At 39.1% G+C, this 17,925-nt stretch overlaps 1 protein-coding gene and 1 pseudogene across 3 annotated transcripts in view; both read right to left on the reverse strand.

Annotated features, from left to right (window-relative positions):
- Window positions 1–17,925, reverse strand: part of KIZ (kizuna centrosomal protein) — a 125,752-nt gene that overhangs the window by 93,310 nt on the left and 14,517 nt on the right. For all 3 annotated transcript variants that reach the window (XM_070421423.1, XM_070421424.1, XM_070421422.1), the window contains one exon: window positions 9,097–9,189. In XM_070421423.1, coding sequence (XP_070277524.1) covers window positions 9,097–9,189 — 93 coding nt within the window. The remainder of the gene's footprint in view (window positions 1–9,096; window positions 9,190–17,925) is intronic.
- Window positions 4,661–5,345, reverse strand: LOC139014457 (L-lactate dehydrogenase A chain pseudogene; annotated as a pseudogene).

Here is a 17,925-nt window from a genome sequence, read left to right on the forward strand (position 1 = left end):
ATATTAATAAAGGCAAAAGCTCCAAAGACAGAAAAATCATTAGACAAAGTCCAACATGTATTCATGATAAAAAACAAACAAACATGCAACAAGCTAGAAATAGAAGGGAAATCCCTCAACCAGATAAGTACATCTATAAAAAACCCCTAGCATACATCATAGTCAATGGTGAAAGACTGAAAGCTTCCTCCATAAGATCAGGATTAACATGAGAATGTCTACTCTTATCACTTCTATTTAACACTGCTCTGAGATTATAGCCAGGGCAGTAAGGCAAAAAAATAAATAATCAAAAAAAAAAAAAAAAAAAAAGAAAGAAAAGAAAGAAATGAAAGGAATCTAGATTGCAAAGAAAGAAGAGATATACACCCCTATGTTCATAGCAGCGAAATTTAAAATAGCTAAGATCTGGAAACAGCCTAAGTGCCCATCAGCAGAGGAATGGATTAAAAAGCTGTGGTACATCTATACAATGGAATACTATGCAGCTGTGAAAAAGAAAAATACTATGCATTTGCAACAGCATGGATGGAACTAGAGAGCATTATGCTAAGTGAAGTAAGCCAGTCAGAGAAAGATAAATATCACATGATCTCACTCATATGTGGAATCTAATGAACAACATAAACTAATGAACAAAAATAGACCCAGAGACGTGGAGACATCAATCAGACTGTCAAACCTCAGAGGGAATGCATGGGAGGGTTGGAGGGGCGGCGGGGATCAACCAATGAACTCATGTATGTATGTGCATAACCCATGGACAAGGCAGTAGGGTGGTGAGGGCTTTGGGGGGGAAGAGGGGTTGGAGAGAGCAATGGGGAAAAAGAGGACATATGTAATACTTTCAACAATAAAGATTTATTTTTAAAAAAAGAGATACTACCTCTATTTGCAAATAATATGATCTTATACAAAGAAAAACCTAAGAATTACATTGAGCCACACATGCTGGGTACCATAGCTTTTTTGAAACAACAGCAACATAAAAATCCCCAATAATGAATCTGAAGTCTATGTCTAATTTCTTACTAAGTTCAACCAATACAAACTCAGATCTACTAAATAGACTCTAAATGAAACTTGTACCTGATACATAAAATCAAGTCCATGTAGTGTACATGAGAAGTGTAGGAGAAAAGCAGATAGAAGTTTCAAGAGAAATTCAGCATCCCTAAATTGGACCAGTAGGTGATTTTCAAAAAATACATACACACACACCCTAGTACAGTGATGGCGAACCTTTTGAGCTCGGCGTGCCAGCATTTTGAAAAACCCTAACTTAACTCTGGTGCCGTGTCACATATAGAAATTTTTTGATATTTGCAACCATAGTAAAACAAAGATTTATATTTTTGATATTTATTTTATATATTTAAATGCCATTTAACAAAGAAAAATCAACCAAAAAAATGAGTTCGCGTGTCACCTCTGACACGTGTGTCATAGGTTCGCCATCACTGCCCTAGTATCAACCTTTTCCAAACACCCTTAGGCCTAAACCACTGCTTTGATCAAAACAATACAAAGTTAAGTCATGATTTTCAAGTAAAGAACAGATGCTTGGCAAATGACACAGAATAGCAAGACAAGAGCCCTTTCTTTTACAGTGCAATTTAAAATGCCCTATTTATTCTCCCTAATTCCCAAACAGGGTGGCTCGGGATATAAATGTATCTCTTATAGTTCCCTGTTCACAAAAGTAATGTGCAGATCTACATCAGAGAGACAGAACTCCAACTCCATTTTCTAATTCTGAGAGATTTTAGTAAGGATAAAAGCAACTCATAGTCTACCACAATTAAAAGAGCAATCTCATCCACAGGCAGGCTCCTTCTTCTTAAAATGCATTAACCACCTGTCCATTCCTTCTTCAAACATTTAAACTGTCTTACTGTATTACACTATTAAATTAACTGGAGCTTTTATTTCTAGATGATTACCAAAAGGGGGATGGCTAAAATAAGCGTATGTGCATATTTAACTGTGATAGTTATTGCCAGATTCCTTTCCAAAAAAGTTCTAGGCACACACACATTATTTTCACACTGTATGAGAAAGACTGTCTTTTTCTAATAATACAGTATTTAATAGAATATAAGTTTAGAAAGTCTTCCAAAGAACAAGAAATCAATACTTGTTCTGTGGCAGCTTCTGTAATCCCTTATACCATCAGAGGGAGAAAAGAAGCAGTGTTTCCCACAAAATGTGTCTTCCTATTGCTGAAATGACTTGTTTCCTTTCCCCCTTCTCATTCACTCTCTCCTTCCTATCACTTCACTATACAATGTGCAATTCCTTCACTTGTAAGAGCTTTTGATACACAACATACTTGTCCCATAATTCCACTACAGTACTGAGAAGAGCAAAGCAATGACAGTTGTATATACAAATGGCTCCACAAAAGGTAAGTTTTAAAAATATTATTTTCATTCTTGACTATGAGAGAAGGCTAAAACCCTTAAAGAAAGACACCCTACCAGCATTTCCTAAGTGAAACCTTTCTTCTAGTAACTGATAAATGAGTTGATATATTTATTAATTAAGGCTCTGGACCAGTCTTCTGGGATCTGAAAACTAACTCTTCCACTAACCAGTTGTGTGATCTGGGGACAAATTACTTTACTTCATTGGGCCTCCATTTCCTAATCTGTAAAATGGGTATAAAAACAGTCCTTACTTTGTAAAGCTGTTGCAATGAGTATATATATATATATATATATATATATGCTTGTGTGTATATTTATATATATTTATATAGAAAAGTCCTTAGAACAGTGCATGAAACATAGTAAGACCAATGCAAGTGTTAGCTATAAATCTGAGCCACACTCCCTACCACCCATGTGGAAGGCACCCCCAAAAGGAAGCAGGAGTTGAAGAGTTTGGACTTCATCTGAATGGAATGCACACAGGCTTAAAGAACAGCTCTCCCCTTCCTCTTTGCGGTGGGCAGGCCACTATCACTCACCAGGTGAAGTAGGGGAAGGGGCCGAGGTCATGCCCTGTGTGAGCTCATAGTCCTGTGAGCCTGGAAAGAAGGTTTCTACCCTCTCCTGAAAAAAGGGTGGCAGATCTAGTTTTAGGGCCAGGACTTGAAAAACTGTTCAGTTTCTCATTGTTTTCCGAACAGAAACACGTAAATAAAAAGGCTGTTAAAAGAGGTCCCAGCTGAACACAGAAAGACTACTTTTCAACTTGTCATCACTCTAGGTCAAATGAAATCACAACTTTGAGGACAGCAGAGCTGAGTGGTCACCACCCCATGAAGGCACAACAGCTTGGTATTAGAAACCTGGGCAACCTCTCAGGGCCCCACACTGGGGCTTGGAGTGTTTATAACTGAGCAGTGATTCAAGAAGACTGTTGGTGAAGGAAGCACTGTGGGCTAGTAAGAGTGAGAAATTGGGGCTTATATAGATAACTTTAAGTAATAATCTATCAATCTTGCCCCTCCCCCACTGTCCTTTCCTATAGAAGGTATGACAGGGCCAGGCCCAAATCCCTAGGGCTCTCAACATCTCAGTGCAGGCCACAGTGTCCTCCTGCGAGCACCTGTGCCTCCTGGCCTGAAGGCAGCAGCCAGAGTGGAGCCAGGTGAAGCCACTGCACGTTAGGTGCACATCTGTCTTCTCCCTTGAAGTTCTTCAGTTGAGCTTGCAGGTATTTTTTCTACCCTCCACAGCCAATTCAAACAGCTGATCTTTTTATCATAAACATGAGCAGTTTAGAGACAGGCACTCTTTCCATGGCTCACCTGATTTGGCTGGAATATTTTAGCACCAAGGAGACCTTTTCTTTTTTACTGGTCAGTTTATTTGGTGTTTTAGTTGGTATGACATTTGGATAGTTGGCTACATTATTTATACATAGACTTATTCTTCTATTACACAGCAATGTACACTATTCTGACATATATAATACACAAAATAAGATCTTTTAGAATAGTTACCTACAAGACATGCACTATCGTATTTACACATTGGATCCTAGGATGTGATTAATTGGAGAAAAAAGTTGGACTAGGCATGCTGGGTAAAGGAGCCACTAATTATATAACACACAGCAGACATACATCTAGTTTGAAGGGCAACTGTAGCATGTGCAACACTGGAAGTGGTGCCTTTGAGGAGGTGGAACTATTTCACACTAACCAGTTCAGGACAACACAAGGTAAGTACCATCCAGGATATAGCTGCAGGGATTGATGAACCATTACTATCTACCTTTAGGAAATTGATGTTTTTCCCTAGGCTGTCTTATTGCTGCTTTAGTCACAGATCAGGAAAAAAGGACAACACGCACAATCTCCAACCACAATCCTGCTGTAGCCTAGACAGTAGAGTGGTGCATCAGAAGACTTTAAAACTGCAGCTCTCTTTGGGTCCCCCAAAGTGTACCCGCACTCTTCTTCATACGAGCCTTTTCCTAAAGGGTCAGAGTCCCTCACAATGTCTGAAATCCCATTCTGTCCCAAGGGACAAGGAACACTAAGGAAGTCGTCTTCTTTTATTCCACAGAGACCCTTAATCATGGTGGAAACTGGATACACCCACCTAAGATTCTTCATTATACTTTCTGCCAAAGCTGCCACAGATAGTCCAGTGGCCCAGGATGTGTAGCCTTTCAGTTTGATCACCTCATAAGCATTGTCAGCCACCTATTTGTGAGCTTCTTTCCACTGTTCCTTGTCTCCGTCGGTGCCTAAATTAGGGTGCAAATTCTTCAGGGAGACACCAGCAATATTCACCACTCTAAAGGCAGACGAGCATCTTCATGCTCCCCAAGGACCCATCCATGACAGCTTAATGGGTGAACTCCCAGCCTTCCACCCATGAGGTTCCGAAACTGAGCTGAATCCAGAGAGCAACCACTTTCAATAACACGGTCTTTGGGAAAGCTGTTTACCTTCGAAGCCACATAGGTCAAGATATCCACTGGATTGGAAACAATATGCAAGTTGAAGTTGGGGGTGTATTAGGAATGATGAGTTTAAAGATGTTCACACTACTCTGGACCAAAATAAAGCAGCTCTGTCCCCCTTGTTGACATGCCCCAGCTGTGATAATAACCAGCTTGGAGTTTGCAGTCCTATTATAGTCTTTGCCAGAGACAATGTTTGGTGTTCTAAGAAAAAGGCTGCCACGTTGGAGATCCATCATCTGTCCCTTCAATTTGTCTTCCAAGATATCAACAAGAGCAAGTTCACCTGCCAAGACCTTCATTAAGATACTAATGGCACAGTTCATGCCAGCAGCACCAACCTCAACAACTGTAATCTTATTCTGGGGGCTTTGTTCTTCCTTAGGAAGATTCACAATCATCTGGTCCTTGAGAGTTGCCATTCTGGACTTAGGTCAAAAGGAATCAGGAGTGCATGGCAAGTGGGCATCAGTGACACATGGCACTGGATCTGGAATTAGTGGCAGCTTCTCCAGTACCCAAGAGAGGCCATTTCACCCTCTCCAAGTTTAGGTAAAAATGCAGCATTTAAATGAATAACTGAAATATTTCATATGAAGTGGCTAGGCTGCTTTTATTTGACCAGAATTTCTCCCAACTTTCGAAGAGCATCTCACCCATACTACCTTAGAAGTCAGTGTAGCTGGATGGCTATTAGCATGGATACTGAAGCTATATGATCTAGGTTTGAATTTTGACTCTGCCTAGCTGTGTAGTCTTGGGCAAGTTAACTACTCTGCGCCTTCCGATAAAATAAGCATAATAATCGTATCTACTTCCAGTATTGTTGAGAGTATTAAATGTGTTGATGAATATAAAGAGCTTAGTGCAGCACCTGACACAGAACAACTCTGCAATGATAATTACCCAATATTACTATTCTCATTAGAAGTGGAAGTAACAACCTGCACAGCCATTCTCCACATGACCCTTGCGGAAAGGTTTACAACAGTGGAAGTGGAATGTCCCAACCAGCCTTTAGGCCTGTGATGAAATTCCCAGATCCCCCAGCCCTGGCAGAGTGTACTCATCCTGTGAAATATTAAGTTCGCTTCTGCTTTTAGTAGAAATATTGCTAAATTACAGTAAAATTTGTGAGGAGTCAACTAGGGACCTGAGCATTGTCTTTTTGCTATCCATTAACAACAACAACAAAAATTGCTAAGAAACTAATACTGAAAACAAGCTTGGGGGATGAATAGACCACTTAAGAGAACATACAATTCTAGTATCCACTAGATCCATAAAAACATTGGATGCCATATTATAAAACTGAGGTTGAGTTTTACTTTAAAAAACCCACACAACTCCTACTTCATGACTTTTCTTAGTAGAGCATCCAAATTACTCTACTAATTTTGACTCTGCCTAGTTGTGTAGTCTTGGGCAAGTTAACTACTCTGCGCCTTCCTATAAAATAAGCATAATAATCGTATGCTTATGGTTGAAAGTTGCACAATTAAATATCTTTTTATAATTCTGAATTACCATTAAACTGATAGATCCTCTCCCCTTCATCAGTGTTTTCCACGTCAATGGCCACCCCCTTCAGGCCTTTGGTGAATTCCTCCTATCTGACCTGACCCTGATCTCCTCAGCTCCACAAGCTTCTTCCTCCAGCTCATCCTGCACAGCACTGGCAGCCTTGTTTTCCTAGCTGCACACCTGCAATGCAGCTGCTCTGTTCACAAGTCCTTTCTTCACCTACGGCCCCCATCCCTCACACACACATGTGATTCTGGGAGTAAATCTTAATTCTTGAGCCTAGTACTAAGTTCCATGATGTACCTTTCCAAGCTCATTATCCACCACTTCCCTGCAAGAACACTAGCTAGACTTTAGCCAGATGCAAAAACTACACACTGGGCTTTCCTACTCCTTTACTCATAGCATCTCCTAACCCTGGAATGACTATCACATCCCCACTGACTGAAATCCTACCCATCCTTCATGCCAGCAGAGCAAACATCACCTCCTCTTATCAAGCCATGGATTACTCATTTCAGAGGAGGACTATGTTCTTTCTCCATGTATCTCATGTCTGCTCCTATACACACTATCCCACGCCTTAGAAAGAATAGCACGTTGTGGGATGCACCTAAAGGGCAAGTATTGTGGCATTCACAGAAGGGCCTACTGTGGCTTCTCAAACAGAACACTTGCTCAAAAACTATTTACTGACTTCAACCAGTAAGACTTTACTCTGTTTCAGGCCAGTCTCTGGAGACCAGTGACTCTGGGCAGAGACTAATTCATTCGACTCCTAAAGAAGAGGAGTGCAGATTTCCACTGAGAAACAACATAACCCATGATAAGGAACTCTCCTGGAATTAGTATCACTTAATAAGGATTAACCAATTCATGATTTTGCTGAAATGTATTTACCTTTTAACTGATGGAACATCAATGGGAGAGTGAAAAAGGCAAGATATAAATTTCTCAAAATATTACCTATTTGATTCTTACATACAGTCAACAGTCAAAGCTTTTAAGGAGATGACACTTTTCAGTATAAAGGAAAAACTTCTCTTCTAATTATCATATGTAATTTTTTTAAGGAGTTGTCAGAGATGTATCTCTGCCCTAATTTTAAATATGACTGAAAAGGAGACTACATAACTATATGAAAGTAAGGAATCAGTTGTAAAATAGAAAAATAAAAGTCTCCTGTTGTACTTAAGTACCACTGACACTGCTGCACTAAGAATGTGTCTATCAGGAATGGCATAGGAAGATAAACCAATTTATAGATTAACAACACATCAATTATTTCATGACGAAATGTCAAACACAAACACTACCTGAATGGTTTGTAAGTCTATCACATCACATCATACCATATTTGACATACATCTAATGTCATAGAAATCATTTATCATTAAAGGCCTTTTTATATAGGTCAGGGTTACTGGAGCTTGGTGTTTTGTACCTTATAGTTTAAAGAATGTGCCAAATTCTAGGTTTTTTAACTTTTTAATCTTTGGGAAGGAAAACGAAAACTTCCTATAAATTCAGATTAATGCCTGCTAATGCACAGAAATAAAAAGAAAAACTAAAACCTTCCTCCTACTATAAAAACAAAATAGTGTGGCCTCTGTTTCTTTTCTGATAAGAGTCTTAAATACCAAACAGTTAACTGCATAATAACATTTACTGGCAGCCAGGCAGCCTGCTTAGCAGATATATAAAGCAGGTAAAAGAAGAAAAAGTTAATTTCTTGGCTGAATGATTCCATCGGTAGCTATAGGGCAAACCTGAAAGTCTTTTAGTAAAGTAGCAGTTGATTCTTCTATCAATCTGTAGCACACATACTCTTCCAAGGAAAGCATTAAATATGAAAATCATATCCCGTTATCATCTGTTTCCAGCCTTCAGCCCAGTAAGCTTTTCTTAATGAATGCTGCAGCCTAAGGAACAAGCACGCTGTTGGCTTTTCTGAATAATGGAGTGATGCTACCATTTTTGCTTATTACAATATCGACTGGCTGAGGGGGTTTCACACATAGTCACAAGTGACTACTCTTGCCAGCATGCTCCAAGTTATTACAAGATGTTTTTAGACATTTCATCTAAAAGAGCTTTACTGCTTTTAGTGAAGAAAACATCTATGGTCTTGAACAGAATCATTTATATGGAGATAGGCAGGAGGATTAGAAGCCTGCATTATGGCAGATACATAGCAGAATTTATTTAAGTATTCCTTTCCAGTCTTTTTGTCTGTTGCTTAGAAATGCAATCCTTTCTTTCCACTTTATCTGTGAAAGGTTAAAATGTACAAAATTATAGATACAAAAAAAGAAGCAAATGTCACATTTTGTTTACTTTTTCATTTAAAATGTTTCTGGAACTAAGAAAAAAGCAGCTATAAAACATTATCTAGAAAAACACAATTTCACCTCCTAACACTGAGGTTTTCTTTGGAATCTGTTTTATACCCACCGTGCCTGTCTTTCAGCAAATTTAATTGAATTAGACATTAAAGCAATACTCTATAAGCAAAAGTCTTCAAATAATCACTTAAGGTTTACTCAAAAATATCTTTGTAATAAGATGATTTTTTAAAAACAAAATCTTAAAAGATGAATACTCCAAAAATGCTCAGTTAACAGAAACTTTAACATTTTAATTTGTTACCTTTTCTCTGTCTTCATTTTTCAGTTCACCTTTTATTCCCAGGCTATCTTTTGAAAGTAGCTGCATCTTCTTAAATTGAGCCTCATATTCAATCTAAATATAAACAAAGTTTGATTTTTTGTGTGGATATTATTACAACTAGCACCTTTCTCTATTTTTCAGTCTTTACAGAATAGAAGGAACAGTGAAGTAGAAAGTAAAACTGATATTGCTAAGAAAGTCAACTTATCTTAGAAGACAAACAATTTCACAAATAGCACATAAAAAAGCTGAATTCAAGTGTTATATGTTTTTAAATAAAATAAAAATCGATGGATTTTTACTTAGTCTTTCATCAATTTAGGGAATAAGACCTTGATATACTAACCTATCATGAAAATCCATTTACTTTATTATGAAAGTAACATCAGACAGTGTTTTCTCTGAATAGTTTTGTCCTGAACAAAGGAAACGAAATCAATCTTATTTATCTGTGTATCTACATATCATGGCCCGTCCTACTAGTAACAGCAACAGAGTAAATTATTTGCTAGATTATCAACTTAATACTAAATCTGTTTTCTATGAATAAAAATACACTGTAGACATCAATGATCGGCACCATAGGAATCAAGTTTGCTCTGGCACTAATAACTGCATAAAGATGACTGCATCATTATCACACTATAATTAATGAAAGTGATTCCATCATAAAATGACTTTTTCTTAGTCATTAAAGTCTAAAAAAGTCACTGAACATGGTCCATCACAGGTGTCAGAACATTTTCTAAATTATGCAGTGATGCACTGCAATTACAAACACACCTCTGAGCATAAAGTAGGCCTGGGCTTTGTTTTGACACACCAAAAATCAACAGATCATAATAACCAAAGGTGACTTGTTTCCCTCAGAATATCTTAAAAGGTATTATATACTGCCTTTTTGTTAATAACAGTTCAGGAAGAATTGTGGTTTTCTCTATCAGAATGTTATTAACATGATACATGGTAGTAATTATCTAAATAGATACCAAAGTAAATAAGTCTCATAAGGCTAAAACAAACAATAAAATGAACAATTAAGAAAGTACATTTTATATCTCTCCATTCTATATCTACTCCTTTGAACACAGAGATATTTAATTTTTAACCCATGAACCTTCAACAAGCAAAGTATCCAGATTCCAAGGCAAAGTATCTTTAAAAAGGAATGATAACTGTCAGAGGGGAGGGGAGTGGGGGAACTGGATGAAAGAAGGTGAAGGGATTAGCAAAAAATATATATATATATATTATATTATATATATACACACACACATACACACATAACCCATAGACACAACAGTGTGGTGATAGCCAGAGGGAAAAAAGGGGGTGGGGGCTAGATGGAGGTGGGCAAAGGTGGGGAAAATGGGGATGCAAAGAGACTTTGCTTGGGGCAATGGGTGTACAATGCAATGTGCAGATGTGTTTTATTGAGCTGTACACTTGGTTTTGTATATGGTTTTGTGAACCAACGTCACCCCAATAAATTCCATGAAAATAAATAAATAAATAAATGCAAATAAAAAAATTTAAAAGGGGGGATGTGGGGTGGATTACAAAGTAAACAGATTTATTAAGTAATCAGAGGTTAAGCAGAAATTCTTTGTTCCGGTGACTACAATGTTTTCTTCTGCTCTTTGAGATCAGTTACCAACATGCACTGGGCATTGCACCTGATTTCCTCATTATGGGATCATTTTAGAGCCATATCTTCCAAAGACAGAGCATGTTCACTCGGGAACATGAGTATTATTCAATTCATTTTGCTGATGCAAAAAAGTGAAAATCGCATTAGGGCTTCATAAGGAAAGTATCTTAAAGAGTCCAACTTAGATTGTTCTCAATGAATCTGAAAAATTTACTGATCTATAGGTACTTTCCTAAACTAATGACTCAAATAAATACTGTACAATATATTTGAAAAAAGTGTTACTATGACAAACTGGTCATTGATACAAACTGGAACTCTGCACCACCTACGACCATGGATTTCCACCTAAAACTGCTCTATTCTCTTTCTTTGCCTTGTATTTATATATATGATACTTATTTATTATCCATACAATCTACCCGCTGAACACTGGCGAGCAGGGGTTTTTAAACATGCTCTGCAGGGGCAATAAGTCCCCCTAGTTCTACTTTAAACAAAGGGTTTTACTATGTTTAAAAGTTGTGCTTTTTTTTTTTTTAAGTTTGGAAAACACTGAATAGGTGAATCTTTCCAAGACTTTCCCAGCTAAAAATGTCTAATAAAATAGAAGAGCATGTGTCTCTGCATGCATCTGTTTCTCCAACTATCAGTCTTTCATGTTTTATTACCAATTTCTCCTTTGATCAGATCTCATATGTTTCTCCTATTTCCACAATACATCAGGGCTTAACTGCATCCTTTCTCTCTGGTGCAGACTCCCAACCCTGTTCTCCTCTTGCCATGTGGCCTAGATTCCTCATAATCAGATCTGCTGCTCCAGGGGCCGAACTACCCATGACCCAGGAGCATCTGCTGGTTCAGAGCTTCTCTAAGGATAATCCCCATGTCCCCTAACTCCCCTAGGAGAAATCTATTTTAATAAATCCAAGAGCATTGAATTAACCCATCAGGTAACTTGTTCTGTTACTGTATTGCTTCACAGCACTGGGCTTGGTGCTGCCCACCTAAATTTAGGAGGACCTTTCTATTCACTTCCTTACTCTGCACATCCCTTTTCCATTATGTTTCCTTCTTCTGTATTTTCACTCACATTCCTTCAATATTTCCTCATCATATTACTACTTGTATGAAACTGCTACCACCATTACCTTTTTTTTTCATAGTTTTTTTTATTGGTCTTTGGAATTGTACAGTAATTCTCAGTTACAAAACTGAATAGACATTTAAGATCAGCTTGGCCTGACCTCCTAATATTAGACTTGAAGAATGGGTACAGAGAGTTACATAAACTGTCTGACTTGACTCACGTGAATATGAAAGGTGGAACTAAGATTTACTATCTTTTGTTTTTCTCCTATTTTTTTCCAGGCTTCCTCTTAGATGCTAAACCAAAAGATATGGAGGAACATTTATTTATTCAATTAGTTCATATTAATGGGCAAGACACTTTCGCAGATAAAAAATGGGCTTTCCTACAGACTTTGTCCTTCAGGAAGCTGAAGGTCATGCTCTGCCTAGAGGGTTGTCACAATGCTTAGCAGTAATTGAATGAGAGCTCAAATTTTATCTTAAATATCTATTCAATATTATAACTGAGAATTACTATACAGTTCCAAAGACCAGTGAAAAAAATACCACAATAGTTCTTACGTAGTTGTTCATGGTCCATAAGAGAACACGGATATATAGAAGAATTAATTTTCAATCAAGTAGGGAGTCCCAGTGCTTACCGAGTGCTTATTATGTGCCACATTCTGGGTCAGATACTGAGTACTAAAATGATGACATGGAGCTCATAGTGAGCTGAAAGAACAGATGTATGATAAATTATAATACCATGAAGGTAGTGCTTACTGAGATAATTATGACACAGACCTAATACAAGATAGAGGGAGAGAGGCCTTCTAGTTGAAGGATGTAGGAGATAATATGGTACTTTCAAGGAAATGAAGATTGTTCAACATCTTTAAAATTCTATGGGTGTGTATAAGTGAATGAGTGTGTGTAAAAGAATGTGTGCACACATGTGTGGGAGATAAAAATAGAGAGAAACAGTGGGAAGACATTGGGGGTAATAGATACAGAGGGAAAGAGATGGGGAATATGGAGAAAACAGAAATGGGAAATGGGTGGGCATTGGGAAGAGAGGGAGACAGGAATAGAGGAGAGGGCAGAGATAGGAGAAAAAGATGGGGATGGAGAGAGGGTAGAAGGGGACAGGTTGGGGACAGAAATGTGCATATGTCTGCATTTGTGTGAGAGAGACACACACACAGAATATGTGTGTGTTGGGAGACTGAAGCAGGCAGAGACCAGCCTCTGGTCTTTGTTTTGAAAAGGCTGAGCACTCAAGCATTTTAGGCAGAGGAGAGACATAACCAGGTGATGACCTCCATGCTTGGGGACCTTCCCTGAGTGCCCTGATATGTCTGCCCATGGCTGGCACTGGAATGTGGAAGGCTAAAGCAGATGCTGGCAATGCTCCATGCAGGTCCCTGGGACCTTTCTGGGAGCTCCAAAGTCCCAGAATCCTTCTCTCTTGCGCAAGTTTCCTCAGAACCTGGGGAGGCTGCTCTGCCCACAGGAGCATATGGTTGATTCTCCATTTCCTGAACTCCTCCCCGATCAGTCCTCAATCAATGACACCTGGAAGCAATGTATGCATATCCCAAATGCTTTGAACCATTTGCCACTTTCCCTGAGGTATTAAGTTCCAGTTGCCAACTGCAGTGGTTGGCTGTTCCAGTTACCTGCGCTGCCCTGACTCACTTCCCTACATGCTACTGACATTCCTTGCACTTCCCAAAGTTTCCACTTATATTTAAAGCCCTGTCGCAGGGTAAACATTGGAGTGGACCCAATCTCAGGCAATGGCAAGGGGCACCCAAGGAAACTGCTCTAAGGACCAACTTGGGTCCTTCTATAAAAGTTGCCACTGTGGGGAACAGGGGGACAGAAAGGGAGACAAGGACACAGTATTCACAGCATTACTAATACTACTATTTACATTCTGGAACTGAGTTTATTCAGCCTCTTTATCCATCTGACAAGTGGCAGTATAGTCACAGCACTTGATTTTCAAAACTTCATGAAAGACTTAAAAAGCCCTGAAAATTATTACTGGCCCCCAAAATAAAGTAGCATAATTAATAAAATCAGCTGAAAGGGTTTTTTTTTTAAAGCTTTTAGTCCATTTAAAAAATTTATCATTATATAATAAAGTGGGCTCAGTCTTACAAAGAGGGAGCAATTCACTTTAAATAATCTGGGCAAAATCCCCACTTCTCCCACACTGCTTCATTTTGTTTCACTTTCAGAAATTCTACCAGTTAATTAAAAGTTCATGTACATGAACTATATTCAAGGGGAAATACCCTATCAGTGGCATGTTGAGGTATGTGGGCAATACACTATAAACGTGCTAATCAGAACAACTTCCTACTGAAATTTATATGAGGTCAGTCAGCAAAGGCAATAAAGATCTGATACCTGTGTGGGCAGGATTAAGAGAAGACAAGTTCTAGCATACCTAAGGCCTCTACTCAACAGTGGCACAAAAGGAAGAGCCAGAAAGAAATGAGAAGATGCCAAAGACAAACATCCTCTACCCTAAAACTCTGCCTACAGCTTGCTAAGCTAAGTGGTATCACTGCCTGGTTTCATGAGTACACACACTGGTAAAGCAGTGTGGACTTGGGTGACTGCCAAAATAGTTCTCCATGGAACTCAACATCTCTCCTAACTGTAGCTACACGATCTACTCTTTTATGCTATCAGCAGATTTTTTTTTTTTAAAAAGGCATGGCCCTAACCGGTTTGGCTCAGTGGATAGAGTGTCAGCCTGCAGACTGAAGGGTCCCAGGTTCGATTCTGGTCAAGGGCATGTACCTTGGTTGCGGGCACATCCCCAGTAGGGGGCGTGCAGGAGGCAGCTGATCGATGTTTCTCTCTTATTGATGTTTCTAACTTTCTATCCCTCTCCCTTCCTCTCTGTAAAAAAATCAATAAAATATATTTAAAAAAAGACATGCCTTATCCAAAATTCAAAAAGTAAAATCTATAAATTCATTGTTTATGAATAAAGCTTTACATATTTCTATAAATACAATGTATCATTCTTTCTTTAAGATGGTCCCTTTTACTGTTATTCTTTAGTAGTGCATTATATACATGTTTTTTTACATATCCTATTTTATACAACGGATGCTCTCAATATAAAAATATTGATAATATTGATAAGGATAATTCTTCCCTTCAAATTTCTCCTCACATTCGGTTATAACAAGAAATCAATAGTTATAGAAGTATAAGATAAAATTAGAAAATCACCATTGCAAAACCTCCCTTATGACTGATTCAGGCATCGTTAATAGATCTTAAAATCACTAAGTTAAAAGGCTGTTGAGGAATAAGATATTCCCATGATGTCAAACTGTCACCTCATCGATTTATTTACTAATTTACAGAGGAAAATGTACCTTACAATAGAGAGAGCTAGAGACTGGCATCTTAACCAAGGCATCAATGTCAGCCTCACTCAGGTAAAACCACCTGATATCATTGATGATTAGCCTCCTGATGGGATACAGAAGAATATAACCTCAGCTGTGGCTGATTAATTAAAAATTCAGTCCTGGGCATCACATTTTAAGTACTATTCAATGGCCAGGTATGGCTAGTGGCTACTGTATTGGACAGCATCATTATATAGAGAACATTTCTATCACTACAGAAAGTTCTAGTAGGCAATGCTGGTCTAGAATGAATTTCTAGTTTACAGGAAATATGAGAGATGCTATACAAGTTTATTTATTTCATGAAAAGGTAGGTTTTTTGGAAAAGACAATAATGCTGGAAAACATAGAAGGCAGCAAGAAAAGAGAAAGACCAGATATGAGATGGATTAACTCCTTAAAGGAAACCACAGACATGAGTCTATAGGAGCTAAGAAGGGCTTCTGAGGACAGGACACTGTGGACATCACTCACTCATAATGTGGGTTTGGAGTCACTCAACGGCATGTAATACACACATACTTGCTAAATGATACCTCAAAGAAATAACCAGAGTATGGTTTGTGAATAACCAAGATGGCGGCATAGGTAAACACCAGAGACTGCTGCCGCAAACAACCACTTCAAAAATACAACTAAAAGACGGAACAGACATCACCCAGAACCACAGGAAAGCTGGCTGAGGAGAGACTCTTCAACTAGAAGGAAAGAGAACAGCATACCGAAGCTCAGAAGAGGCGCAGTGTGGAAAATATAAAGGTACCGAGGTGCGCGCACAAAGCGGGCTGGTGGCTGAGGGCACGGTTGTCGTTTTCGATCAGGAGGGAGTCTCAGACTCTGGGCTCCAGATCCGGGTGAGTCTCTAGGGACTCAGACTCAGACGGGAGAAGCGGGATTGTCCGGCATCAGTTGGAATCTGAGGGCAGCCTTCTCTCCGAGGTTTGCAGTGGCGGCTGGGGTTCTGAGAAGCAGAGCCTCTAGGACCGGGACTGAGAGCAGCCATAACTGCTCCCTCCACCCGCCCTGTTGATCCTGCCCAGCCCAAGCCCTGCGCAGAGCCATTTGCTGGATCGCCTCAGGCAAAGGCTAGATTAGCACCTCCCCAGAGGACAGAAGTTTTCCACACAGCTGATTCTCACAGCCGGTCAGCCTGGTGGTCAAATCCCTCTAGTATTAACTACAACAATCAGGGCTTAACTACAACAAGATTGCGCACAAAGACTACTAGGGGGTGTACCAAGAAAGCGTAAAAAATGCGGAGACAAAGAAACAGGACAAAACTATCAAGGGAGGATATTGAGTTCAGAACCACACTTTTGAGGTCTCTCAAGAGGCTTCTAGAAGGCTGCCCTCAGATTCCAACTGATGCCGGACAATCCCGCTTCTCCCGTCTGAGTCTGAGTCCCTAGAGTCTGTCGATAAACTTGATGAGATGTACAGGAAATCTAATGAGACCCTCGATGGTGTGATAAAGGACCATCTAGAAAGTAAGCATACACTGACTGAAATAAAGAATATTATACAGACTCCCAACAGCAGACCAGAGGAGGGCAAGAATCAAGTCAAAGATTTGAAATGCGAAGAAGCGAGAAACACCCAACCAGAAAAGCAAAATGAAAAAGAACCCAAAAATACGAAGATAGTATAAGGAGCCTCTGGGACAGCTTCAAACGTACCAACATCAGAATTATAGGGGTACCAGAAGATGAGAGAGAGCAAGATATTGAAAACCTATTTGAAGAAATAATGACAGAAAACTTCCCCCACCTGGTGAAAGAAATAGACTTACAGGTCCAGGAAGCACAGAGAACCCCAAACAAAAGGAATCCAAAGAGGACCACACTAAGACACATCATCATTAAAATGCCAAGAGCAAAAGACAAAGAGAGAATCTTAAAAGCAGCAAGAGAAAGAAACTCTGTTACCTACAAGGGAATACCCATACGACTGTCAGCTGATTTCTCAACAGAAACTTTGCAGGCCAGAAGGGAATGGCAAGAAATATTCAAAGTACTGAATACCAAGAACCTACAACCAAGATTACTTTATCCAGCAAAGCTATCATTCAGAATTGAAGGTCAGATAAAGAGCTTCACAGATAAGGAAAAGCTAAAGGAGTTCATCACCACTAAACCAGTATTATACGAAATGTTGAAAGGTATCCTTTAAGAAGAGGAAGAAGAAAAAGGTAAAGATACAAATAGTGAACAACAAACATGCATCTATCAACAAGTGAATCTAAGAATCAAGTGAATAAATAATCTGATGTACAGAATGAACTGGTGATTATAATGAATCAGGGACATAGAAAGGGAATGGACAGACTATTCTTGGGGGGGAAGGGGACTGGGAGATGCGGGAAGAGACTGGACAAAAATCGTGCACCTATGGATGAGGACAGTGGGTGGGGAGTGAGGGCGGAGGGTGGGGCGGGAACTGGGAGGAGGGGAGTTATGGGGGGGGGGAAAAAAAGAGGAACAAATGTAATCTGAACAATAAAGATTTAAAAAAAAAAAAGAAATGACCAGTTAAATTCAGAATGTGAGTCATTCTACAAGCCTACCCTTCTTCAAAAGCCAGTGTTATGGAAAAAAACACACAAAAACACAATAACCAATGTAATGTGTGAACCATGGTTGG

Source organism: Myotis yumanensis, unplaced genomic scaffold (assembly GCF_028538775.1).
Source record: "Myotis yumanensis isolate MYYU_CA2020_CCGP unplaced genomic scaffold, mMyoYum1.0.hap1 SCAF_7, whole genome shotgun sequence".
Lineage (NCBI taxonomy): Eukaryota > Metazoa > Chordata > Mammalia > Chiroptera > Vespertilionidae > Myotis > Myotis yumanensis.